Source organism: Hoplias malabaricus, chromosome 6 (genome assembly GCF_029633855.1).
Source record: "Hoplias malabaricus isolate fHopMal1 chromosome 6, fHopMal1.hap1, whole genome shotgun sequence".
Taxonomy (NCBI): Eukaryota; Metazoa; Chordata; class Actinopteri; order Characiformes; family Erythrinidae; genus Hoplias; species Hoplias malabaricus.
The window spans coordinates 11,782,581-11,810,236 of NC_089805.1; the positions used below are offsets into that span (position 1 = coordinate 11,782,581).

General features: G+C 40.1%; 2 protein-coding genes across 4 annotated transcripts in view; both read left to right on the forward strand.

Moving 5' to 3' along the window:
- The first annotated feature begins 301 nt into the window (after positions 1–301).
- On the forward strand, positions 302–4,910 carry LOC136700106 (peptide-N(4)-(N-acetyl-beta-glucosaminyl)asparagine amidase-like). Of its 3 annotated transcripts, none has more exons than XM_066675329.1 (5): positions 302–471; positions 1,136–1,225; positions 1,905–2,093; positions 2,569–2,746; positions 3,867–4,910. In XM_066675329.1, exons 1-5 carry the CDS (start codon positions 439–441, stop codon positions 4,040–4,042), a joined length of 666 nt encoding a protein of 221 aa, XP_066531426.1. In that variant the 5' UTR covers positions 302–438; the 3' UTR covers positions 4,043–4,910. The 3 variants fall into 3 exon arrangements, with proteins under 3 accessions (XP_066531426.1, XP_066531429.1, XP_066531428.1); XM_066675331.1 differs by having other exon boundaries at positions 337–471; positions 1,136–1,280; XM_066675332.1 differs by lacking the exon at positions 1,136–1,225.
- An 883-nt stretch (positions 4,911–5,793) lies between these two features.
- The window catches only part of top2b (DNA topoisomerase II beta), a 35,811-nt gene continuing 13,948 nt past the window's right edge, over positions 5,794–27,656 (forward strand). Inside the window, exons 1-19 of the mRNA XM_066675043.1 lie at positions 5,794–6,222; positions 8,351–8,545; positions 11,500–11,590; positions 12,680–12,743; positions 15,056–15,201; positions 16,900–16,997; positions 18,487–18,699; positions 20,642–20,815; positions 21,951–22,052; positions 22,146–22,283; positions 23,268–23,406; positions 23,742–23,899; positions 24,829–24,954; positions 25,140–25,250; positions 25,347–25,452; positions 26,277–26,386; positions 26,909–27,001; positions 27,279–27,393; positions 27,501–27,622. Of these exons, the coding sequence (XP_066531140.1) occupies positions 6,184–6,222; positions 8,351–8,545; positions 11,500–11,590; positions 12,680–12,743; positions 15,056–15,201; positions 16,900–16,997; positions 18,487–18,699; positions 20,642–20,815; positions 21,951–22,052; positions 22,146–22,283; positions 23,268–23,406; positions 23,742–23,899; positions 24,829–24,954; positions 25,140–25,250; positions 25,347–25,452; positions 26,277–26,386; positions 26,909–27,001; positions 27,279–27,393; positions 27,501–27,622 (2,340 nt within the window). The 5' untranslated portion in view covers positions 5,794–6,183. The remainder of the gene's footprint in view (positions 6,223–8,350; positions 8,546–11,499; positions 11,591–12,679; positions 12,744–15,055; positions 15,202–16,899; positions 16,998–18,486; positions 18,700–20,641; positions 20,816–21,950; positions 22,053–22,145; positions 22,284–23,267; positions 23,407–23,741; positions 23,900–24,828; positions 24,955–25,139; positions 25,251–25,346; positions 25,453–26,276; positions 26,387–26,908; positions 27,002–27,278; positions 27,394–27,500; positions 27,623–27,656) is intronic.

Below are 27,656 nucleotides of genomic sequence, written 5' to 3' on the forward strand. Positions count from 1 at the left end.
AAGCTGGTTCATGCCGGAGTTCGGTTGTTGTCCTCAGGCATTGAATGCACTTTGTGCTAATGTTAATGCTATTTATATTATATTTAATATATTTAATATATAAATATTTTCAATTCAGGCTCTTCATGTTTTTCTCCTTGCTGTTAATTTGAACTAGTTGGAAAATTAAATAATGTAACCTAGTACACCTTTAATCCAAAATCTGCCCTCGGTTGCTATGTGGTTACGCATCGTGGGCTTTCTTAATTTCTATTGGTCCGTTCGGCAATGCCTTAATTTCTATTGGTCGGTGGGGGGTTCGGGTCGGGGCTCGTCTCTGTTTACTGTTTCTGAATGAAAATCCAGGACTGTGGCAATAATCTAAAGACGATTGAGGCAATATTAGTATTTTATAAAAACTGATTTGACATCCGACCCGCTTTGGAAGACAAAACGTTAATGGATTCGTTATTGGGAAGACTTTTCCCGGGGGTGAGTATCTTAAACTTTATAAATTATTTCACAAGGATATAATTCAACTACGGCAGCATTTTAGGTGAAAATGAAAATACAAACTTACAGTTTGAAGCCACTTTCAGCCTGGTTTGCCTGTGCGTTAACTTTCGTTACCGTTAGTTAACACAAACCACCAGATGCTAGCTAGCATAACATTGTTAGTTCACAAAGTGCTTAATCATTCAGAAAAACGCAGATTTCGCTTTTAATATATTTGATATATGGGTTATAAGATTTTCATTTAATATAATTACCGTTTTAATGATTTTCTGCTCAGCTGACACGAAACTGACTGGCTTGTTTTTGGAATTGTCCGTTCCACCTTAAATGGCACACTAACTTCATTGTCGCCGGCAGCGCCAGGACGTAACTGCCACTCTATTTAAGGTGGAACTGAGAATTGGAAAACAACTAATGTTAACCGTGAGCTGAAGATGCAAAAAAAGCAAGTGAAAGCTCGTTTTTTTGGCGAATACATAAGTTTTCTTTCGCTCTGTGCTGTCTATATTTGTTGTTTAAGCAAATAATTAATAAAGATATGATTTAATTGTGGTTGTATATTTAAATTCTGTTGTTAAGGTTAATTTATAATTGCCAGTTACAGAGACGTTATCTCAATCTGTGTTGTTGTGTTTAACAGCTGACCCTCTTTGATAAGAACAAGGCTACCATAAAAGGAGACACAAATGGGCAAGATCGTGCCAACGAAGAATTACAAAGAAATGACAGAGTTTGTAGAATGTAAACAAGTCTGGAAATGTATCACCTACTCCCATGTCCATATGGTTTGTTTATTGAAGCTTTAGATATATCCAAGCATGGATGCTGAAGGTATTATGACTGTGGCAGCTGTGACCTAAAGGTTTATAAAGCAGGCTTGGGCCTGGAGGGTCACTGGATCAATCCTCACTATTGGCAAGAAAAATGGGGACAGGGCAGAGAAGGAAAAGTTATTTCTCATCCCTCAACATCCAGGGCTGAAGTGCACTTGAGCAAGACACCTAACCTCCTACTGCTCCACGAGTGCTGATGTGGGTGGCCACTGCTCCGGTTGTGTGTGTGTTCTCTGCTCCAATTAGTTGTGTGTGTGTTCTCTGCTCCAATTAGTTGTGTGTGTGTGTGTGTATGTGTGTTTACTGGTACGGATAGATTAAATAATTAAAAAATAATTTTATTTTATTGTCTTACAATAATCATAAATCAGGTTTAAAATTTTCCAAAGCTCAGAAAACTAACTGCACTTAATTTATACCCTGTTTGATTTCAGGATAAAAATGATGATAAATAAATTAGTGTGCCTTAGGTCATTAAAGTGGTAGTGATATGTATGTTTTGTATCCTGAGACCAACCTTCAAGTTCATAAGATAAGATTCCCAAATAACAGGACAATGTTTCTCCGTGTTTGCAGGAAGCCTCGGCGTTTGAGTTTATCCCCACAGAGTCTGAGAAGTCTGTCAAGAAGTTCCACCTGCAATACAATGCAACTACAGACACATACTGTCGCGTACACAACGGCAAGGAGGAAATTCGTGGCTGGAGGAAATGCGTGTGGAATCAGGAAAATGTTTTCAGGAATGAAGAAGACGAATGGCAGACCGTTAGTGTCTGATCTCTTCTGCTTTTAATGTGAAGTAATGTTGGGGTGGCTGTCTTCAGTAAATTTAGTTCTGAATTACAATACACAGCTGAGTTTGAGTTCTGTTGATTGCTCATTTATGAAAAACTATCATATGTTTCCAGGATACTTTTCAGGGCCTGAGTAACATTCATCAGTTCAATTTTCTAACAGTTTAATTTAAAACCTTATTTATTAATATTTTAATCAATTTGGTGTAGTAAAAAAATAAAAGGGATTTAATTAATTTTTTCCAGTTTTCTAGTTTTTAATTTCTGCTCCCCATAATCATAAAAGTTCCAGCATCTAATGTTTTTTGCTGCAGTCACAGCAAAGCAGAACCCTTCTTATTTTGATATATAGACGTATAGTTTAATGCTGTATGTACCAACCCCACCCTGTTCTCCTCAGTGGTTCTTTGTTACCTGTTGCTACATAACCAGGTGTTCTATTTCAGGTGTATCTCTCACGGAAAGAGTGCAATCCCTCAGGGAAAGTGAGCTGGAAGCTGAACTGTGCTCCTGTGGGGATGAAGATAAAGGCAGTTTCAGTGAGAACCTTCTCTCAGACGTTCCACTCAGGCTCAGTTCTGTTGAGAGTTCGATCTGGAGAGACCAGGGTCATGTTCCCTGGAGGTAACACTGTCACATACATCAGCCAGTACTGTTTAACACTGTTTACTACTGCTAGCTGTTTTTTACATTTTTACCTAATTAATGGACCAAAAATAATTAATGGACCAAAGTGTCTTGGAAATTGTTCATGTGAGACACCTGAGGCTGACCCACCTCTTCTTTTAGAACTCCTCATTAAAACAGAACTACTGACCAGCATAATGTGCTGGAGGAGAATGAATAGTGCCCAGTTCTGTCCCAACAGCTGATAACCACTCATGCTAGCTAACACCATGAGGCCCTGGACCCTGGTTTGTTCTCCCACAGCTCCCCCAAAATGTATCTGGTGTGGTCTCAAACCCCGTCTCTAAGGGGAACAGCGGGCTTTGGAAACCACAACAACGGCGGCGGTAACGTTAAGCGGTGTTTACTCATGGTGTATTAGCGTGTTGTTGTTGTTGTTGTTGTTGTTGTTTGGGACTGAACACAGCTCCGTCATCAGTTCAGACAGATCAGTAGAGTTTGTTCCTTCCTTGCTGCAGCGCTCTCGCTGGATTCTTTCGTCGGCCACCGATCCAAGGAGCGTTTGAACCTCTTCAGAAGGCCACGGCGTAATTTTACGAGCTACCATCATGAGTCGGATAAAAACAAACATGATCTCTGCTGCATCTGGAGATTTTACAGATGGAGAGTTGGTGCTGGACGTCTGCGTTGCGTGGCGTAGAGTGTCGACTCTCTCTGGACAATCAGCGCTCTGCAAGGTTTACACGCCACGGTTTAGTCCCTACTCGGCTCGCTCTGAACCATGAGAGAACAGCCACTAAACAAGAAAAACAGGAAACTAGGAAAATCAGAGTCAATAAAAATAGAGTAGAGACTATGCAGTGGCAAAACACCATAAGACTCCCTGCCTCAGACAGCTGAGGCATCTGGAAAAGAGCATTTCACATCAAATCACTATTTAATTTTCCAGAAACTTGAAACTAATATTTTAACATATCAAAGAGTGTCCTCCTGCTCCTGAAAGATGAACACTTTGGAAATACATGGATTTGTTGTTTCATTTTGGATGCAAATGCCCTGGATTTGTATGTGTGCAATTGCAGTTAAAGATGCTCCTGTTCCTGGTTTATTTTTTCAGATGGTGAATTGCGGCCTCTGAAACACCTGTCCGGATTTTCAGAGCTGGTTTTGGAAGCAGAGCTGAGCGGAGGAGATGGAATGTTGGCGTGGCAGCATGCACAGATCTTCAGACAGACGCTGAAGGAAACCGAGAAGATTTCTCTTGACCTCATTGTGGAGATAGAGGATGCTTGATGAGAGATTCATGGCTAGTTCTGTCTCCTCAGACGTGATGATGCTTTATTAAAACACTGTACTGAAATCACAGAGGGTTAGAGATGGGTTGTGGTTTCCTACCTTCTCCAAAAGTTACATACTTCAGTTTTTGCAGTGCTGAGCCCAGAGTAGCATTGACAGAGGCTCTGTTCTCCCAAATAAAGCTCAGTGAAGCATCACAATGATTTTGAAGCTTAAATTTTAAGGTAAAAATATTACATACTGTTCCTTTAAGTTATTATATACTATGCTCTTAGACTGGGGGCCTTCATGGGACTGAGCTTTTTTAAAACAATCTGCAAAGACTGATATCAGAAAATTTACCAAAGACGGATTGTTTTCAGTACTGTGCTACTAAATGTTCATGTGGTGTAATGAAGGACGGCAAGAATGACATTTTTAAAATGCATTTCATGTAGCAGACGAGGATGTAATGAACTGTCCCTCCTCATGGACTATGTCCTTCATTATTTTGTGTTGGTTTTTCAAATGTTTTCTCCCCTTTAAACCAGAAATCTGAATTCATTTCCACCAATTTTCCCATATTTCCACATAATTAATAATGTTATATTTATATAGTGCCTTTCAAAAACACAAGTACAGTTTGCACACATCAATATCCCTGTCAAAAGGTTTCTTAAGTGCAGTGCCTTCCATGCCAAACCAGTCTTAATCACTTTGATTATATTAACAATTTGATCATGCAGTAATTCTGAGAACAGGGTGGAATTCCCCTTCAATCTGGTTTTATGAACTGTCCATCACCAGTGCTTTGGTTATGACTGTGTTTTACAGCACCTTTTACCTGTGTTTAAATATGATATAAAACTACTATAAAAATGTAAATAAAAAGAGGTTTGAGAGTTTTATTTGATGGCAATTTAGTTTCTTGATACATGATATGTTCCCATTAAGTTGCAGTATGGAGTTTCTCTGGCGTGTGTCTCTACTTTTGTAGATGTCCTACCAAGCTCGCGGAGGTCCTGTTAGAAGCACTGAATCCAGAGCAGGACATTAGTGCATTTTTAAGGAGAAATCACTTTGGTTATTCCAGAGGAGACCCCAGTGTTATAGCAGTCCATTAAAGATAAAAGAAAAGAGCAATGTAACCTAACCTAATTACAAATGACTAAATGAAGTAGAAGATTCTACAATAACAATAACTCCAGTAATTTTTTTACAACAGAATACTTACATTAATAATAAAATAATAACTACCATATTATAACTACAGTAAAAATAGGATTAAAAATACATATGCTAAAATGTTCCATATTTTGCATCTAATATAAAAATAAGATAAAAAATGTGATATGTGAAGTATGTTGAAATAAAATATGCAGGAGGCTCTGTGGCGATGTATAGGGAGAGTCACAGAATAATCTATGACAAAGTTACATCTACTGAAATTTATAATTTCCAATAAACTATGTACATTTCAGTACATTGCAGCTATAAGAATGCACTTGTGCTGATGTCATATTTAAAATCCTGTTCTTCATATTTCATATATCCTGTTAATTTTAACTAGTTGGAAAATGAAGTCATTTCACCTAGTGCACCTTTAATCCAACGCTTTTTCAAAATCTGCCCGCGGTTGCTATGTGGTTACGCAGCGTGAGCTTTCTGAATTTCTATTGGTCTGTTCAGCGGCGCCTCGGATTCTCTTTATTCTTATTGGTCGGTGCGGGATTCGGGGCTCGTCACTGTTTATTGTTTCTGAATGAAAATCCAGGAATGTGGCAATAATCCAGAGGCGCACATGAGAAAATATCATAGACTGGGAATATTCCGTGCATTTTTTACACGATTAGGATGTTGCGGAAAAGGTAATGCGTGTTTTTCTACGTTAAATCCCTTCTAGCCGGTACCGAGGGCTTCTGGCTGGAGTTGTAGTAGTAGGACATCCAGGGCCTTGTGCGGTAAGCGCTTGTCGATTTTAACAATAGCCGAAATATCACTCTCCTCTCTCGGGCGATGTAATGTCGTTTTTGCGCCACGTTTAATGCTCCTTGCCTCCACGGTTTGTTTGGGAGACGGCGCTTGGGGCGAAATTTATGGAATTTCTTTTATGAAGACTCATTTTTTACATCAAACCAGCTTTGGAAGACAATAGGAAAATGTCCAACGGTGCGGGAAGCGGAGGCTTGACCTGGGTGGTGAGTATTGCATTAATTTAACAGCATTTTAACTTTATAAATTCTTTCAAAAAGTATTGCATTCCACACATTTTTGCATCTTATTATCATATGCATTCTTTTTACCCCAGAAAACGTTACAGCGCTAAGCTTACGAGCATAGAATTTACTTCTCTTTAGAATTGTCCGTTCCACCTTAAACTCTACCGCGACAACTACAGCATTTAAGGTGGAAAGGACAATACGAACAGAAGTCAATTTCTGCCGGTTTTGCTTGGGTGCTAACTTTCGTTAAGTGATATAAACCACCAGATAAAACATTAGTTCGTGAACTGTTTAAACATTCAAGATGTAGATTTAAAATATGAGTTATATATATTTTTTCTCTAACATAAATGCAGTTTAAAGTAATTTTCTCTTCAGCTGCCACGAAGCTCAATTTGGCTTGTTTTTAGAAATTTCCTTTCCACCTTAAATGGCACTGCAGCTGTATATTTTCGCAGGCATTGCCAGAACGTAACTGCCGTTCGATTTAAGGTGGAACTAAGAATTGTAAAACGGAGCTAACGTTAACAGTGCGCCGGAGCTACAACAAAGCAAGCAAAAGCTCTTTTGTTTCGCGACGATTTTAGATTTAATAGCTGTAACTTTGTAAAAAATATATAACAATTTAGAAGTAATATATTTTTTTAAATGTGAAGAAAGGGAAGACTTAACGATTTTAGGGGAGTATAAATAAGTTTATTATAAACTTGAGTGAACAAAGTTTTAGATTGAGTCGATGTCCAAAACATTGTAGTCTTTAAATCAGCGTTTCTTTGGAAATGAAGGGCATTTAATAAGGAGTTCCTTTACATTTACTGCAGGACGATCTTTACTCTTCTGGGAAGTCTTTAGATTAGATATGTGTACATACATGTTTTTGCGAGAATTTGATGGTTAGCAGTCATAAACATTAGTGAGGTCAGGTGCTGATGTTGGGCGATTAGTTCAGGATCAGAAACACCATTCCAACTAATACTAATTACTAATAGCAAATAGTAGTGTAATAGCTGTGTAATAAACATATGTAATTTAAAGGAATTGCGTGATGACAGACTTAAAACAACTTATTTAAAGGGATGGCCCACTGGCATACCTAATCTCCCCTTTACCCCAAACAGTGTTAACCATCAAGCACATCACTTTGCAACCTCTACTCTTCTGGGACGGATTTAGAGTAGACTTTGGAACATTTTTATGAGGATTTGGATGGCATTAAGCCACACAATATGTTTACATGGTCCGGTACTGATAGTTGATTATTAGTTCTGGATCACAAGCACCACTCCAACTCATCCCACTTATCCAAGAGTAAAGAATGGTGTACTAACTGTGTAATACACACTTTAAATTAAAGAGACGATTCACTGAGAGTTCTAGTCTCCTGTTTACCCAAACACTGTCAACTAGCAAATCACCCCAGAAAGATTGAGTGTGATTTTTCAGTCTTTGTAAGATACATTAACCTTGTGTCTCCAGTTCAAAACTAAAGAAGCCAGATCTTCTTTCACCAGTCATGTTTTGGATGATGGACTGCATCAGCACAGTTGGTAAAGAGTGCTGTTTTGGCGAGTGGAAACATCTTTTTAAATCGAGTTAATACATCTCATATTTCCAAGTATGAAATCATTTTAAGAATATTAAAATAAGATTCCTCAGGGAAACATTTCTTTGAAGAAAATGTGTTATTACTCAGTCATTACACCATTCTTGCCTCCAATGAGACCCACTATGACCGTAATCATGGTGAAGTAGTTACAGAATATGAATGAAGGGGGATATGTTAAACTTTGCCTTTGCATATCTGCTGATATAAAATGTGGATATTTTGGGACTCTAGCATCTCATATATTTCTAGTTCTTCTGTAGTACAATAAACACCTCATTAAGTATTTAATATCCAATTAATTATAGATTATCTAATACAGAATTTTATGCCTAAGTAAATATTGCTTAGTGCCGATATGATTTCATCTTCATTGTGTATTCATGTTCTATCATTATTTTTAATTTACAAATGCCATTTGACTTAAATGAGTCTTTATTTAGTCTTTGCCAGTTGCAGAGACAATTTTAACTCAAATTATTCCGTTGTGTCTAACAACAGACCCTCTTTGATAAGAACAATGCTGCCAAAAAAGAAGAAGCGAACGGCAAGAGCGAGGGAGGGAAAAGCGAGGCACCAAGGAAAGAGAGCTCCAAGAAGATGTCTGTGGAGCGTGTTTACCAGAAGAAAACTCAGCTTGAGCACATTTTACTCCGTCCAGACACCTACATTGGCTCCGTGGAGCCTGTCACTCAGGTGAGTCTAAGTCAACCGTGGAGATGGTCAGACTGCTATTCGATTTTGTCACAAGCATGAGATGCACTTTGTAAAAGGGTCCATACTCAAGAAAATAACCATTTAAATACTCACTAGATTGAAAGATACAGAATTTGTGCAAGGTAAACAAGTCTTAAAGTGTATCACTCACTCCCAAGTCCTTATGCTTCATATATCGTTGCTGTCCTATGAAAAACATGTTTTTCTATTTTTGTCACTGTTTAGTTTACTACACATTGTGTGCACATTTCATGACGAATGGACAATAGAAATGTTCCACAGTTACTTGGAATTAAATCTTTTTGCATTGACTTCGATTTAAATTTAAGAAGGATTTTTCCTTCTCCTTTAAAGTTACTATTTTTGTAGATACTTGTTTTTCATTGGACAGCGATGATCTGGAAGTTGTAGATGTATTCAATCATGAACGCTGAAGGTATAATGACTGTGGTGGCTGTGCCGTAAAGCAGTGGTCACCAACCTTTTTACAAGATCACCTTTTGAAATCTCAACAAATGAAAGATTTACCAGTGTAAGTGTCAGTCTAAGGATACTTAAAAAACAAAGCTGTGTACGTCCCCCTCGCCTCCAATAACATAAAAATAACTGTTTATTTACTTCAATGTACAGCTGAATGTTGGCTGTGGTGGTACTATAAGGCTGTCTCTAAGGCTGTCTGTAAGTGCTGAACAGGTGTTCTGAAATGTTGTTCTACTTTTGATAAGTGGAATACAGCAGCTCTGCGCATTTTCAGACCCACAATTTTTAGTGTGTTTAGTTTGTTTCCTCCGGTGCATTACACAATCTTACCTTATTGTTATCTATTTCAACGTTCCATACATTCATTATCTGTAATCGCTTATCCAATTCAGGGTCGCGGTGGGTTCAGAGCCTATCTGGAATCATTGGGCGCAAGGCGGGAATACACCCTGGAGGGGGCGCCAGTCCTTCACAGGGCAACACAGACACACACACATTCACTCACACACTCACACCTACACTTTTTTGAGTCGCCAATCCACCTGCAACGTGCGTTTTTGGACTGTGGGAGGAAACCGGAGCACCCGGAGGAAACCCACGCGGACACGGGCAGAACACACCAACTCCTCACAGACAGTCACCCGTCTGTGTGTGAATCGTGTGACTCGTGTGACTGTTACACTACCTGCTGCGCCACCGTGCCGCCCTTTTTGGACTGTGGGAGGAAACAGGAGCATCAGGAGGAAACCCAAACTCCTCACAGACAGTCACCCGGAGTGGGAATCGAACCCACAAACTCCAGGTCCCTGGAGCTGTGTGACTGCAACACTACCTGCTGCGCCACCGTGCCGCCCTTGCCCTGCTGAATCAAATGTTCAAGAAGCTATACATTTATAATCAACTCTAATTAGCTTTAATTACCTTCATAAGGGATTTAGGCTGTGTCTCTTGCTTACACTTCTGTTGGGAGCATTTTCTGATATACTTCTTAAAAACCTACCTTTTATTTAGGCAGCTGCACTTATGAATATACTCTATGGTCGCACATTTCCACAAGGCAGCACCACTCGACAGAACACCGGAGTATAGTGTGACTCTCGCTGTGTTGTAGTTTGTAATCCACACGAAATATTTGTGTAATATCTTCCACATTGAAACTGAAACAGGCGGCACGGTGGTGCAGCAGGTAGTGTCTCTGTCACACAGCTCCAGGGGCCTGGAGGTTGTGGGTTCTAGTCCCGCTCCGGGTGACTGTCTGTGAGTCCCCGCTTAAGTAGCTTACAAACCACTGCAGACACAGAATGATGCAGCTATAGTACCTTAAATGCCACAACTGAAGCAGCCATGATTTATCGCAATCGACTGGTTGGTGGCCACAGTTTTTAAGGTTAGTCAAGGAGGCTTGGGGCTGGAGGATCGTGGGAGGCTTGGGGGCAGGGTAGTGAAGGAAGAGCTATTTCTCCTCCCTCAGCATCCACGGTTGAAATGCAGTTGAGCAAGGCACATAACCAGCAACTTTTCCCTATGCCCTGATGTGGCTGTCAGTATGTTTACTCCCTAATTTCAAGTGTGTCTCTGTGTGTGTTTATTGACATGGATGGGTTAAATGCAGAAGCATTATCCTGTACTGTTTTACATTGACAACAAAGCATTTTGACAACAAAATGTTCCACATTTCAAGACACTGTCAGCTCAGGTCTGTGGCAGACTGGCAAACAGCAGATGCCAACTGTGGGAAAGGGAAATGTAAAAAAGAGGAGGGGGCACATAAAACATAAACACTTAATAATCAACAGTGCAGTCAGTTAATGGATAAACAAGTACATGTCTCAGAAAATATACCCCTTCTGCGATTATGGAAACCCAGACAGAACAAAGCTCATTTACACCCTGTTTATTTCCAACTGATAAAAATAATACACGAAAAAGCTTCATTCAAATCATCAGTAGAATAGTAATGATACATTCATGTTGTATCTTGAAACCAAACTTCAATTTTACGTTGTGTTAAATGTCTTCTACAGAGTTGTAATTATATTCTACCTAGATTTACTTGGTGGATCTTCTTAAATGAAAAACATTTTGCAGTTGACCTCCTGTTATCAAAAACAGCCCCAGATCCACAAGAGCTAGTTGTGATTTAAAGGCCAGTGATTTCAATGTGGGTGTGTCACTTCTTCCCAGACTCTAACTGAGCCTTTACTGTTTCTACCATTAATCATCAGAGGTTTGAGGACTCAGGATTTATCTCCTGACATTTTCCTGTGGTCTGAAACAGGAGCTGGAGGCTGAAGCAGAATAGACATGATTACACTAAGAATGGTTTTAAGTAGTCCTCAGGATGTGCCTTGTAAACGAGTCTATGTTTTTATCAGCGAAGGCCTGTATCCAAACAGCTCTGTTTTCTGTGTGCCACCGGTTTGATTTATGCTTTTGTTCTGTGTGGTTTCCAGCAAATGTGGGTTTTTGATGAAGAGATTGGAATGAACCAGCGGGAGATCACTTACGTCCCTGGACTGTATAAAATCTTTGATGAAATCCTCGGTAAGTCGATATGCGGTACTTCCCCCTAACAGCCTCTCAGCCTCTGATTCCTTTTATTTATGATTTTGCTCTTGATGCTTTGCCCTTCCATTACATCAGATGGTAAAATGACGCTGTTACCCAGCAGATTTAGAAGGCTGTCGGATCATTGCTTTGCTCAGGGTTTTGTTGTGAACACACCTTTGTGTCTTAGCTTGGATAAAAGTAGGATTACTCCCTCTTAAAGATGTTTACTCTTGGTAATTACTAAACCAGCTTATTCCATGACATTCTGAAGTTTCCTTCTATTTCAGTGTCATGCAGTGCTTTTCACTGGTGTCATGATGGAACTGACCACAATAGAAAGACCTTTAGTTTTGGAGGGAATGTGTAGCATCTGTCCAGAGGATTATTCTCACAATACAGGGATTAATTCAACCCTTATGTGTCTTGGGAAACAACAACATTTGATGCGTTTTAATCCACTTTTCTATTTTAGCAGCAAAATTAATCAATGCTGCTGTCACTTTTATGTAGAACATGATCATACATTTGAATAGGAGCTATGAAGTTCATGCTTTAGTGGACTTATTTTTAGAGCTGGGAAGAATTAACATTTTTTTATTATGTTAAAATAAATGATATAATTTTATAATAAGTTATATTTTTATCTAAATGTACAGCTTCAAAATCTGTACAAAACAGCAAAAACTGTTGTTGCTACTGTGGGCCCAGCACTCCAGAAACTGCACTATGTAACATTTGAAGGAGGGTAGGAAACCACTCTCCTGCCTATTGATTTCAGTACAGTGCTGTCAAATTGAATTACAGTAGGGGGAGCTTCAGGTGCAAAAAACCCAAATCTTACATAAGGTTCCTTTAAATGTCATTTTAATCTAAAATAGCATTTCTATTTGGACTCATTTTCTATTTTGATAAGTGGTGTATCTCACTATAATCTGGTGGATTTTAATAAGATGGACTTTTCACATGGATTAGCTGGATTTTAATAAACGGACAAAAAGAAAATGACTGCCAGCGGATTTGAAGATGTTAGGTTTGATGTGATCACTCAGTTGTTTTAATATTTATTCTCTTTCCTTCTTACAGTTAACGCAGCTGATAACAAGCAGAGAGACAAAAACATGTCCACCATCAAAATCTCCATCGATCCGTGAGTATTCCTTGAGCAAACTCTTTCTTTACGTGGCTGTCGAGACGTGTCGAGGAATTCCCGGCCGTTCACACTTGAATTTTCATATAGTCAACAATCTGCCCCTTAATGAGCCCCTCATCTGCCTGCCGTGGTGCTGTAGCCCGGACGGCAAATAAAAAATGATGACGGCTCACTGTGCCACGGCGGCTTATTAAGACCGAGCGTTGTCGTTTCATAACCCTCTCGGCCGTATAACCCCTCTCGAGGAGCTACGAGAATACTGAGAATGCACAGAAATAGCCTGGTGATCCCGCGCCTTCTTCGTAATTCTGCTGTTCGAGTCTCTGGAGCTCACCGTGTTGCTTTTTGTGAGGGGTTTTCCTGCTGCCTGGAGAAGGCTGGTTGCATTATTTCTGCTGCAGTATTGTCTTGCAAATAGTGTATGCACATTTAAGCTATGATATAAATATTAAGCTATGTTATGTTGTTTAATAATGTAAAGCAAAATGTACTTTGGAAATTGTACATTCTGCATACTTAAAGGGAATGTCTTTGATTGTGGGGAAATGCACTTATAAGCGTTGCGTATTTTAAGGTGGAACAATGTGTTTGAGGAGAAAAACGACTGCTGTTTTTTTGGTGTCTGAAGAGTAAATTGTTAATGTGTAATAGTTTATTAGACAGTTTAAATCACCACAGAAACTCATGTGTAACTCGAGTTGTTTAGTTTTGTAGCACTGTCGCTAATGCAGTTAGCTGCCTCCAGAGTTTGGAGACAGTTCCACCTTAAGTGATCTGAACAAGCAAAAATTAGTCAGTTTTACCCCCCTATGGAGCAGGAATAGAGCAACATCCTTATCTCGGTTGGTGCTTTTCAACATTTGGAGTCTCACCGTTGTCTAGATGTCTCTGCCATGGAGGGAGGGAGGGAGGGTGGGAGTGGAAGAGAGAGAGAGAGAGATGAGAGAGAGAGAAAGAGATTAGAGAGAGAGAGAGAGAGAGAGAGAGAGAGAGAAACTAGCATGCTAGACCATGCTCAATGGCACTGCGTATCTTGTCTTGTATTGTGAGTTTAATTACATGCACACCAATAATAATAATAATAATAATAATAATAATAATAATATTAATATTTCCTCAGATTTCTACAAAATGAAAACTGCATATGTCACACCAGACTAAAGCCGTATTCCTACAAATCAGATAAAGACACCAAGGATTTTCTTTGCATTTCCACTGTTAACATGATTTGATATTGTTCTCCCATACACTCTGGAACTCTCGGGAGCAGCTGCACATGAGTCTGAGGTCACCATGCTCAACAGTGTGTGGGTTAGAAGGATATAAAGCCTCGAGCCTTCTCTGTAAAAATGGAATACCTTTGGGCTGAGTTACGACATCCAGAACTAAGCATCACTGAAGTGAAGAGGAACAAAATCCTCATTAATTCATTTTTAAGATCACATTTTAGAAGAGATATTGGATGAACAGGTGTCCACAAACTCTCAGGCTTGTCAGGTTTTTTAAGTGTTTGAAAACCTGTTGAATGAATTATTGGCAATTGTGGTGTTTCCTAAGGCTGTAAATTTAACTGTTTGTGTGTTCTGCATGGAGAGGAGCTTGAGGAGGGAGAGGAGGACAAGGAATGGATGGAGGGAATAACAGTGGAGTCCTAAAAGAGATGAGAATAATTTAAAAGAGGGATTCATTATCAGTGGAAAAAAGAGGTGATCTGAAAGAGAAGCACGGTGGAGGAGAAAAACAGGAGGATGAACTGATTAAAGAGTTGTGCGGCAGAGGAGAAAAAAGAGAATGGAGTGAATAAAAGATGAGTGTATTGGAGGAGAGATGGGTCAGAGGGAGGATGATGTAGCTGGGAGTTTCCTAATGAGAGCATATCTGGCAGGCAGGAAACTCATTTCACATTCACTTCACCTCCAGCAAGTTTCAGCCGACTGCTCAAACATTCAAACATCCCTGTGTCCCTTTCTCTCTCTCTTTCTCTCACTCTCTATCCCCCTCTCCACTCTCATCTCCTTTTCCTTATATCTGTTTCTACCCCCCCCCTTCCTTTCTCCAGCCTATTATTCTCACCCATATCCCAGCTCGTTTAGTCTGCCCTGCGCTGTTCTAGAAAAACAACAGACATTGAAATATGGGAGGTTACAATCTAAAAATACACAAACAACAGAATATGGATATACAAGTGCCCCTCCGACAAATGTGACTCACACTTTGGCCTATAAGAATGTGATAAATCACTAGAAACGAGTGTGTTAGCTAGCTTGTTTAGTCATTATTAACTCAGATCTGTGTTTTGGTTTTATCAGGGAGTCGAACACGATCTCCATATGGAACAATGGTCAAGGAATCCCAGTGGTGGAGCACAAAGAAGAGAAGATGTATGTCCCGGCGTTGATCTTCGGACACCTACTCACGTCTAGCAACTACGATGACGATGAGAAAAAAGTCACAGGTAACTAAAGAAATCTAGAACCACCAGTAAAATCATCCTGAGCCAGCACTGCATGTGCCCTGTTATAGATCAGCTGTGAGGCTCTTTTTGGTTACCTTGACCATGTGTTATGAGCTCCACACTTGTTGTTTTTTGGGGGGGGAAATCGCTTGGACAAAATAATAGATTTGACTCAGGGTGTTAAACCAATATGTTCAGTGCTTATTCATGTTTAGGAAGATGAGGACGAGGCTTGAGTCATAGAATCAGACCTGGTTGGAAAGTGAGTGGGCAAAGATTATAAGTCTTTGTCAGTGATTTCAGTTCTGTTCTTATATCTTAACCAAGACTTCTAGTTTTGAAGTTACACAACTCTTTCCGCTTAGTGGGATAGGAGCCTTGTATGAGCAGAAGTCAATGTCCACAGGCGCTGCCAAGGAGACAGACTGTAGATGCTGAAATATTACTACTACTACTGCTATAAAAAGCAACAACAACAATAATATTAATAAATTAATATACATTATTGTTGGTGCGATGGCGCCGCAGGTAGTGTCGCAGTCACACAGCTTCAGGGAACTGGAGGTTGTGGGTTCGACTCCCGCTCCGGGTCTTTGAGGAGTGTGGTGTGTTATCCCTGTGTCTGCGTGGGTTTCCTCCGGGTGACTGTCTGTGAGGAGTGTGGTGTGTTCTCCCTTTGTCTGTGTGGGTTTCCTCCGGGTGACTGTCTGTGAGAAGTGTGGTGTGTTCTCCCTGTGTCTGTGTGGGTTTCCTCCGGGTGACTGTCTGTGAGGAGTGTGGTGTGTTCTCCCTGTGTCTGTGTGGGTTTCCTCTGGGTGACTGTCTGTGAGGAGTGTGGTGTGTTCTCCCTGTGTTTGTGTGAGTTTCCTCCGTGTGACTGTCTGTGAGGAGTGTGGTTTGTTCTCCCTGTGTTTGTGTGGGCTTCCTCCGGTTGACTGTGAGAAGTGTGGTGTGTTCTCCCTGTGTCTGCGTGGGTTTCCTCCGGGTGACTGTCTGTGAGGAGTGTGGTGTGTTCTCCCTTTGTCTGTGTGGGTTTCCTTCGGGTGACTGTCTGTGAGGAGTTTGGTGTGTTCCTCCCATGGTGGAAACAAATGGAGGTTAGGTGAATTGGCTTAACTGTGGGAGTGAATGTGTGTGTGCCCAGACCAGGATTGGAACTCTGTCCTGGGTGAAACCCTAGTGCCAGATGCAGTCCTCCAGGTGGATGGTCGTTCCTGGTCGAGAGGATGCTGTGCGTCTTTGGCTGCCACTTGTCGTCTGTGTGTGTGTGTTTGTGTGTGTGTGTGTGAGAATGTTGAGTGTTGATATTAGAGAGTCCTTGGGTTTCTAGAAAGGTGCTGTATAAGTGTAATGTTGATTATAATTAAAATACCTCATAGGGTGCCTTAAGGAAAACTAAACACACATTATAATGTAATTTCAGAGCATTCCAGTCGGTCGATTTCACAAAACATTCACACAATGTAAGAGAGAGCTGCTATTTCTTGACTGTAAAAACAGTATCAGTATTGGACAAGCCCCTGTGTTCTTGCTGTTTATTGTGGAGAAGAGAATAATCCTTTTGGAGCAGCCTAAGGCTGTTTCCACTATCTTGTACCTTATGGGTGTCCTGCAGTAAAACCTGCAGCTCTGCTCTTGCAATCCAAGTGGTGCTTCTTCCTTCTGCTTAAACCCTGATGTCTTATCTGTGCTTTGCAGGTGGAAGGAACGGGTATGGTGCTAAACTCTGTAATATTTTCAGTACCAAGTTCACAGTGGAGACGGCCTGCAAAGAGTACAAACACAGCTTTAAACAGGTATCAACAACATTGATTTCAGTGGAATAGCCTTCGGGCAGCATTTGAATGAGATCTGCTTGGAATGAGTTCATTATTAGTTTCATATTGTTAGTTTGTTTTGATTTTGTAGGATTGTTCTTGACATACAAGGGTAAGTATGTGTTAAAGAGGCACTGGGGGCTTTTAATGTATATTTTTTTCAGAGGGCTCAGTATATTGGGTTTCACTGATGGAAGCACTTGATATCAATATATGTGGTGGCAGAGCTGCACTTTTGTATATCAGAACAATGTTTTTCACAGGGGTGTTTCTAGGAACGTTTGATGTCTGTTGGACAAGATAAGTAACGTCATCCTGCTTTATCCTTTCCATTCTGCCCAGTGTCAGGTTCAGTTTTATGAGCTATTTCAAAGATTATAATTATGATCTATGAACCACACGATCTGAGCATTTGTCTGGAAAGGTTAAAAATTAGGGAGTTTGATTTTTGTGGATTGTTTTGTTGAGAGCTGAAATATCAACATATTTATAACCAACACCAACAGTGGTACGAAAACATGATCCTATGGTAGAAAGTGGTTTGAACCTGTGGTTACTTTTGTGCCTTCTGATTTCCAATAACTTGTCCTACAAGTGATTCTCATGCCTAGAGTTCATTGTTTGCTTTAATCTATATATACCTTTGTAATGAACAAACATTGCTGTGTCTATGCCCTTCAATATCCCACTGAAGCTGATGAGATACTTCAGTGAAGAACTCTAGTAGATTTTGTCAAAATGCAGTAATTTAAAGTGTGTATTATTCAGGGGATATTTATCTCATACACTGTAGGATGGATCTGACGGGTCATTTACTCATTTGTTGTAATAATGTTAGGTTTTGCATGGTGGCACATTGCATACAGCCCTGCCCACACTTATCTGTTTATTTTATAAAACTGAGATTTTCCTCACTCTGTTTTAAAAAAAAATATCCCCATCCACATGAATACGAAAATGGCTGCACTATTACGCTGGTCCAGTAGGGGGCCATAGTACATCTTAAAGAGAGGCATGAAAACACCCAGCACATTAGAGAAATGCATAGGTTTAATCCCAAATTACTCCATCCTCCCTAAGTAGTGCACTGAAGATCTTAACAGTGCAGTATAAATTTCTAACACATCATTTCTATTTATTCATCTGTGTGAATCTGAACTCTAGTACTGTCTGTGTGTGTACAGTGTAGTTTAATCACTTATTTACTTGACTGTAGAGGGAGTGAGGAGCTGTGTGAGTTTCAGACAGAGACAGACACGCTGTGTGACGTCAGCGTTTCTGAAAATATCTGTTTTCTTGTGTCCACACGAGAACAGTGACAAAGATGCCATTTCTGGAACCTAGGGTAGGGCAAGTGAATAATAAGGTGAATGTGCATGTAAAATCATAATCAGTTAATGAAAGAAGAGCATTAACACAGTAAATTCACACACTGACAAAAATATCCTCCTCTGTTTCTCCTCTGAAGACATGGCAGAACAACATGACGAAAACCAGCGAACCGAGGATCAAAAACTTTGAGGGAGACGACTTCACCTGCGTCACGTTCCAGCCAGACCTCTCCAAGTTTAAGATGGAGAAACTGGACAAGGACATAGTGGCTCTGCTGACGCGCCGGGCTTACGATGTGGCCGGCTCATGCAGAGGGGTTAAAGTCCTCCTGAATGGCAAGAAACTACCGGTAAAATCATCTCTCAGTTATGAGAAATATTTCAGACTTTATTTCACTAGTAACAGGCTGAACTCCTTCAAACATTTTAAATGTCTCATTTTTTTAACAGTAGGAAATTGCACATTATTATTTATATTAAATACGAACTGATGTATTTGAAAATGCTGATATTTTAATGATGTAAAAACATCATAGTTGACAGTCACTCTGTTTTAAAATGCTCTTCCAATTTTTAAAAACTTTATCAATCCTAAATTTGTTTTAGCCATGGCTATTATTAGCTTTAAGTGGGCTTTTCAAAATGCTGGACACACTTATTATTTAAAATAGCTCTATACTGTATATATCGTCATTAAAAACATGTATCTCCCCAAATAGTAATTTTACAGGAGAAGGAAAAACATTCTTAACTTTCAGGGAAAGTGAATGTAAAAAGATTTTATTCAGAGTAATTTTGGAGCATATTTATTGGTCCATTCGTCATGAAATTTACACACAGTGTGAAGGACAGCTGCTGTGTTCAAAGGATGTAGTAAACTGAAAATCAACAAAAATACAGATACATGTTTTTAATTGGACAGTGACGATATATTACCTTGTCTTGTTTTTTTCTTTGTCTGTGTTGTGCAGGCAGTAATCTTTCTGGCCCAAATCCTGCCTGCTGCTAATGATTATCAGCTCTTTATCAGTGGGTGTGCAGCTTTATCGTGGCCCTCCACAGCCTCAGAGTCACATGAGGATAGAGCAGTGTGTCTCATAAGAGCCATAATGAACCCTCATCGCGGCTGGTTTACTGATACTCCGGCAAAACTGGCCTCGACTCAACTCATTAGAACTAATGTCACGATGTGCCACAGAGTCGCGAGGCTGTTATTGTCCTGGTTGTTTGTGAGCAGCTGTGAAACTGTGAATCTGACTGTTTTGAGTTTGAGGAAGTGATGTGTGGCTGCAGCTGGAGGCTGTTTTCGTTTTAAACATTTCCATCGAGTCAGAAATGCCCTGCGTGTGTTTTTAGATGATGCTCACTGTGTTAGAGCCAAACAACATGTGCTGATGTTTACATTCATTCTTTTCAATCGAGCTGACTGTTTGTTTATATGTATATCATACATTAAAACACACACACAAACACAAATATATATGTTCAACCACTGTGGACACACACATTTTGAATAATCCCTGTAGAAAAGCACAGTTAGTAGAATGGGATGCACTGTAGCATCTGCACATGAGCCTAGGGTCACTTTGCCCAATGCTAAGCGTGGGGTAGAGGGTTATAAAGACCCCAGCACGGGGCTGTGGAGCAGTGGAACTGTGTTCTCTGGAATGATCTTAATATATTTGTATTTGTCTGAGATGGTGTGTGTGATCCAGAACTAATCACCCAACATCAGTACCTGACCTCACTCATGTTTATGTGGTGTCTGAACTTTAAAACCTTACAGTAGCGTGTCAACATCTAGGGCAAGCAATGCAAGAAGAGCAGAAGCTTTTTGATTACAAGAGCAGGATAATTTATCCCATCTCTATTTTTTTTGGCACATCCCAATAGGACTGGACAGTACGGCCAAAATTTATATCACGATAAATCTTTGATACGGGAAAATATTTACAGCACAAGCCTCGTCACTGAACTGTGAGGGTCATGAATACAAACACAAAATAATCTTTCATCAAGACATACAACATCGCAGTGAAAACATAAACCTCTTGGCTTTGTCAATATTAATATTTTTAAACTAACTTTAAATTTGAGTGTAATGAACTGACAGCAGCGCCCTGTAACGACCATCAGTCAGTGACAGATCCAGTATATGATGTATATTGAATTATTATTGATGTAGACATCAGACAGAAATGTCAGCTTCCCTCGTCAGTTTGATATCTCACTCCTCATCTTTTATAAATGATAACTCTTTCTCATTGATGAAGCTCTTTTCCGCTGCTGCAGGTGAATGGATTCCGCAGCTACGTGGACCTGTATGTGAAGGATAAACTGGACGAGACCGGTGTGGCCCTGAAGGTTGTAAACGAATCTGTGAATGAACGCTGGGAGGTGTGTCTTACGCTGAGCGAGAAGGGCTTCCAGCAGATCAGCTTCGTCAACAGCATCGCCACCACCAAGGTACCTGGAGTGTGCTAAATCCACATGATGTCATCTTAAATTTTGTTACTATGTGTAATCTTTCATATTATGAGATCATTCCACCTGTTTCTAAAGGTTTTTGCTTATTTTACATTATTTATTCCAGTGAACGTTGCAGGTAATGACATGGAAAGTTAGAGAAATTATGCTTGAAACAAGCAAAATTGCCTGCACATGGAATATGTAACTTTTTCCAAGCACTGTCTAGAAATAGATGTTATAATCTTAACATTTTCTTACTAATAATTGTCAAATTACGATTAATCATAATTATTTTACTTGAACTGGTGATTAGGGGGGCGGTACGGTGGCGCAGCAAGTAGTGTCTCTGCCACAGCTCCAGGGTCCTGGAGGTTGGGTGTTCCAGCCCCGCTCCGGGTGACTGTCTGTGAGGAGTGTGATGTGTTCTCTCTGTGTCTGCGTGGGTTTCCTCCGGGTGACTGTCTGTGAGGAGTGTGGTGTGTTCTCCCTGTGTCTGCATGGGTTTCCTCTGGGTGCTCCGGTTTCCTCCAACACCCCAAAAACACACTTTGGGAGATGGATTGGTGACTCAAAAGTGTCCATAGGTGTGAATGTGTGTGTGTGAATGTGTGTGTGTGTGTGTGTGTGTGTGTGTGTGTGTGTGTGTGTGTGTGTGTGTGTGTGTGTGTGTGTGTGTCGTCCTTTGAAGGTCAGGCGCCCCCTCCAGGGTGTGTTCCTGCCTTGTGCCTAATGACTCAGAGTAGGCTCCGGACCCACCGCTGCCCTGAACTTGATAAAGACTACAGACAATGAATGAATGGTGGCTGGTGGCTATTTTTTTCTTAATACGAATAACAATCATTTGAGGGGTGGGTAATTTTTAAAGCAAAATTTCCTTTCATAAAGTTGATAAATAATGATTTTTAAAGGTTTGTCTTACTGGAATTCTGTGAAGCTGCTTTGTGACAACATCAGTTGTGAAAAGCGCTATATAAATAAATTTGAAATTTGAATTTGAAATTAAAGGTTGCTGTTTTACGGTAGTGTGACAAATCCAGGCACTGATATAATACCTGACACATCAGTCTTTTCTGGTCACTAGATGGTGCTGATGTTATTGTGTTGAAGTTTTCTGAACTCCCGTTTCTCTCAGGGTGGCAGGCACATCGATTACGTTGTGGACCAAATCGTGTCGAAACTCATTGAGGTGGTGAAGAAGAAGAATAAGGCAGGAGTCTCTGTGAAACCTTTTCAGGTTTGGGCTTTAATTAAGAGATTAAACATCCCTCTCATGTTCATATCCTATTTATAAGTTAACAGCCCATAAATAACATATGTTTTATTGTAGGTCAAGAACCACATCTGGGTGTTTGTGAATGCTCTGATCGAGAACCCAACCTTTGACTCACAGACCAAGGAGAACATGACACTTCAGACCAAAAGCTTTGGCTCCAAATGTAATCTGTCTGAAAAATTCATAAGAGCGGTATGTTTTTTTCTCAAAAGCATTTCAGAAAGATGTTCCCATTTACCTTGTTTTCTGTGAATCTCAGTCCACTTATATTCAGTTTATGGTGTGGTATTTATAAAGATCTGCACCAAAATATAGAATTCAGAACGTCCATGACGTCAGTATTGTTAATGGTGGATTTGCACTGGATAAGAAATCTCAGTAAAAAAATAGCAGAGATGGGGGGGGTAATCGTTTCTCACACACACAGTGTGGATCAGAAACAGCAGAGCTACTTGAATTTTTAGACTGTCACAATTATTCTGAGAACAGCCTAAAAATATCCAGCACTCGACGACCTTATCTTCTAGACCTTGACAACAGATACCGGGCGAGAAGACGGCCAAACATTTCCTGATCCTTCACACAGTTATTAGAATTGATATTATAAACAAATTAATGGGAACTTATAGAGTAGGACACATTCACAATAATGGGTACAGTTATGCACAAAACCTACCTACAGCCACGTTTTTTGTGGATTTTATTGTGGTGCTTAGTTCAGCCACTGAGCTTTTACTTATACGATATGTTTCATCATTAAACGCCTCCTCCAGCTCCTCTGTCTTCCAGAAACCCCACAAAAATCTCCTTTACCACGGGATATGATTATTTTCTGTTTACCCCACGTCCACAGGTAAAACTAATCCCATCTGAATAGGGCTTAAAATGTCTTATAACGTTTAGCCCAGTGATTTTCAGTCCCACTTCTTTTGAATAAGAGTTGCAGTGTATTTTTTTGAGTTGTTGTCTTATTGTAATAAACACCACATCTGGTGAAAGTCTTCATTGTTAGTTTCTTGAGATGAATCTAGTTTGTTGGATTAAGGAAATCACAAACACTTGCACTGTTCAAATGTCTCCTATTTTCTTCATCTTGATATCATTAATAACGCTTAAAATAAGTGATATTTTTGTGCCAAGGTGAACTTATGATCATGTTCCTTTCTTGCCCTGCAGGCCACTAACTGCGGCATTGTGGAGAGCATCCTGAACTGGGTGAAGTTTAAGGCTCAGACGCAGCTGAATAAGAAATGCTCTTCTGTCAAACACAGTAAGATCAAAGGCATCCCGAAACTGGACGACGCTAACGATGCGGGTGAGTTCAGACCCTTCAGAAACACTCTCTCAATCCTCACTCCGATTGATCTGTCATGTCCTTTATTTAAGGGCTCTGGGAGTTTGGAAGGGACTTTGTGCCAACAGCAGCAGCAATTTGTTAAGAAATTCTTTCATATTGCAAGAGTTAACCAGAAATTGTTGACAATTAGGTAAATCATAAATCATTATAAAAGATAAATCAACATTTTCACTGATAATTCTGGTTATCTAAATTGTAACAAAAATTGGTATTGCCCACAAAACTTTAATGGTATTCAAACCAAATAAAATGATTTGCACTGTGAGTAATGGCTGTCTGTCTCTTATTTTTAGGGGGGAAACATTCTTCCGAATGTACGCTGATTCTGACCGAGGGAGATTCGGCCAAATCTCTGGCCGTCTCAGGGCTGGGAGTGATTGGCCGAGACAGATACGGAGTTTTTCCACTGAGAGGCAAAATCCTTAATGTCCGAGAGGCCACACACAAACAGGTGAGTTCAGAAGACCTGGGGGTAGTCCACAAAACAGAATACCCCTCTTAATTTGATAGTCTCATCCCAAAGTTACGCATAACCAATAGAAGGAGAAGTAGGAGGAGAAGTATAAGTTTCAAACTCAAACCATATGTGTTCAAACCTTCTTTTCTGAAATAAAAGTGATTAATGAGGAGTTTGTAGGTACAGTTTATATTAAGGCTTATATTAAAGTAGCTCTTTTCACTGTCAATAGAGCTGTCTGGATACTTTTGGTCATGTAGATGTTTATATATATTGTTGGTAGCATACTCTCATGCTTTGTCTTAAAGGCATAGTCCATGATTGTAATTCAGAGGCACTTTTTATAAATTTCAGAAGATGTTTCCTCACCACTTGCAGCTCTCCAGTCTGTTTGTGCGTATCTGCAAATGAATGAAAAAACAAACGGGCTCAGTCTGGGTCTGGTATGCTAGGCTCTCTCTCTCTCGCTCTCTCTCTCTCTCTCCCCCCCCCCTTCTCATGGCTCATCTAGAGTTGTTTTACACGACAGAGAGATGAAGTGAGGTTGTTGCTCTATTCCTGCTCCATAGGGGGGTAACACTGACTTATTTTTGCTGTTTCAGCAAAACACCTTAAGGTGGAAATATCTCCAATCTCAGGAGATCGCTGCATTAGCGACAGCACTAAAAACGAAACAACTTGAGTTACAAATGAGTTTCTGTGGGAATTCAAACAGTGAATAAACACTTACAATTTACACTTCAACACAAAACAATCAACAGCCTTTATTCTCCTCAAACACACCGCTCCACCTTAAAACACACTGAGCTTAGAGCTGCCTTTCCCCACAATTGTGGACATTCTCTTTAAGTTCCAGAAATAGTATAAGGAGGCACGTTTTATGGTAATTTGTATATAGTTACAGTTTTGTGTTGTGTTTATAGATCATGGAGAATGCAGAAATCAACAACATAATTAAGATTGTGGGGCTTCAGTATAAGAAGAGTTACGAAGACCCAGAGTCACTGAAATCCCTCCGCTATGGAAAAATCATGATCATGACGGATCAGGTGAGTTGTCTTAATTATTTCACTTAATTTTTCTGTCTTTTCGGCCAAAGAAATATACTTTATATTAAGTAGCTGGGGCTGTTCTCTTTGCTGAAGGACAGCTCCAGATTTTTACAGATTTTTGAGCACGATGCACTGTAAAAACCTCATAATTTTTTTGTGATTCTCTGTGTTTTTGTCCTTAGGATCAAGACGGTTCTCACATTAAAGGCCTCCTCATCAACTTCTTCCACCACAACTGGCCTTCGCTGCTGAAGCACACATTCCTAGAGGAATTTATCACCCCTATTGTCAAAGTGCGAACCTCAGATTTGAAATAATCTTTCTGATTTTAGTGCATAAGATAAATGTTACATATTTTTAATCACTCTTTTTTCCAATACGGATCATAGGCCAACAAGAACAAGCAGGAACTTTCCTTCTACAGCATTCCAGAGTTTGAAGAGTGGAAAAAACAAACAGAAAACTACAAAACATGGCACATAAAGTACTACAAAGGTTTGTTTTATTTTCATGAATTTATTTATTCATTCATTTTCTGTAACAGCTTCATGCTGTTCAGGGGCGTGCTGTGTCTGGAAAGCAATATCGTATTTATCATAAGTTTATATAAGGTGAACATGTAGTGGTGTTTAAAATGGACATATACTGCCCCCCCCCCCCCCCCCCCACACACAGTGTTCTCACAGCAGTGTTCTCCCCCTGTGTAAACAGCCCTGTTCAGAACTCCTGCTTTCAGCACCTTCTCCTTTAAATGATAGTGAGCCGCTCGCTGTTCCCCCCGACCCCAAGCACACAGCAGTGAGAAGCGAGGAGCAGAAGCTCTGGTTTTTGGCTGTTTTTGCTCAGTTCTCTTTCTTCTATGTTCTCGTTTTCTCCATTTTTACTCAGTGCTGTTATTCCTCCGTGCTCGTTGTGTCTGTTTTGCTGTGTTTAACCTCATCTTTGCACTGTCACATAAACACGGGTTCAGCGCTGTGATTGGACTCAGATGAGGGGGCCGTGCGATTCTAAAATCTCTGCACTTGATGTCAGCGGAGCAGGATCACAACGACTTGTATTATCCCATGTTTTCAGATCTAAGCAGTCCACAGAAAACTGACTGGGTGGTCTTATTCGACAGTGTGTGGGTTGGAGGGCTCCAGAGCCACATATCTTTGAGTCATTTTGGACTTGTTCTGTTGTGTGACTGGGGCTTATAAATTAAGCTAAAGAGTGAAAATTACAGCGATGGAACTAAAAGGTTTACCTCATTAGGGTCCCCTTGCTTTTCCAGACCCTGACAATTGTGTTTTTCTGTATTTATTCTTGTACTCTTGTAGGTTTGGGTACCAGCACCAGCAAAGAGGCAAAGGAGTACTTCGCAGACATGGAGAGACATCGGATTATGTTCAAATACGGAGGCACGGAGGACGATGCCGCCATTACTTTGGTATATCTCCATATTGAGAATAAACTTACATAATATTATACAAATATTCTCTGAACTCACTTGTATGAGAGGGACCATGCCTTGATCTAATCCTAATATTGAAGTACATTAACAAAATATTTTCCTTATTAATTACGATTGTAAGTAAATACAGATTTCAGCTTTCACTTCAATGTTATTATCTGTGTTATGTTAGCACCAATCAAACCTGATTTATCCTCGTTGGGTTTAATACTGATTAAGGCAGATCTATTTACAGTGTAAGCAACAAAAGGTGTCATTAATGCGTAAATGAGTTGTTGTGAGGCTATAACGAGTGTGCATATATAGAAAATTTAACATTGCCTTGAAAAGCAGTGGAGCTGATTAGACTTTCGGCCCAAAATCACGTTTTTTATATTAAGTTTTTATATAATATAATAATCTCCACTGGTTTGTTTAAACATTTTCCTCCCTTTACTGCTATTTAAACTCAACCAGAGGACGATGAGATACTATTTTTCTGCTTTCTCGTCTGTTCAGGCCTTCAGCAAGAAGAAGACAGATGACAGGAAAGAGTGGTTGACTAATTTCATGGAAGACAGGCGCCAGAGGAGGATGCACGGTCTGCCCGAGGTGAGACCAGTCAGTCACTCCACACTTCCAATTAAGGGCCTTTTAAAGCAAGAAAAGTGCCTTTAGGAGATTTATGGAAATGAATGACAATCCCTCTGGGGGGGAAATGTCACATGCAAGCATTATTCTTAGTAATAACACCCACAGAAAAAGTATTTTTATGCTCTTACACTTGGGGTTCAGTGTTGGCATCATCGGTCAGATGAAGTTTCACACTCGGCAGAGTCTCAGAAATGTTTTACGTTTTTTAAACAAAACCTTCACGTGTATGTTGCAGCAATTTCTGTACGGCACGGCAACGAGACACTTGTCCTACAATGACTTCATCAACAAAGAGCTGATCCTTTTCTCCAACTCCGACAATGAGAGATCCATTCCATCCCTCGTTGATGGTGAGTCTCCTGCGTGGTTTTAGATACACAGCTACATGCAATTTTTTATTTATATGTAACATCCTGAGTAGAATGATCTGAACTTATTTTTGTGTGTGTGTGTGTAGGTCTAAAGCCAGGTCAAAGGAAGGTGCTGTTCACCTGTATGAAGAGGAATGATAAGCGGGAGGTGAAAGTGGCTCAGCTGGCTGGTTCAGTGGCAGAAATGTCTGCATACCATCACGGCGAGGTGTGTGTGAAACAGTGGCACTAAAGTGTCTCTT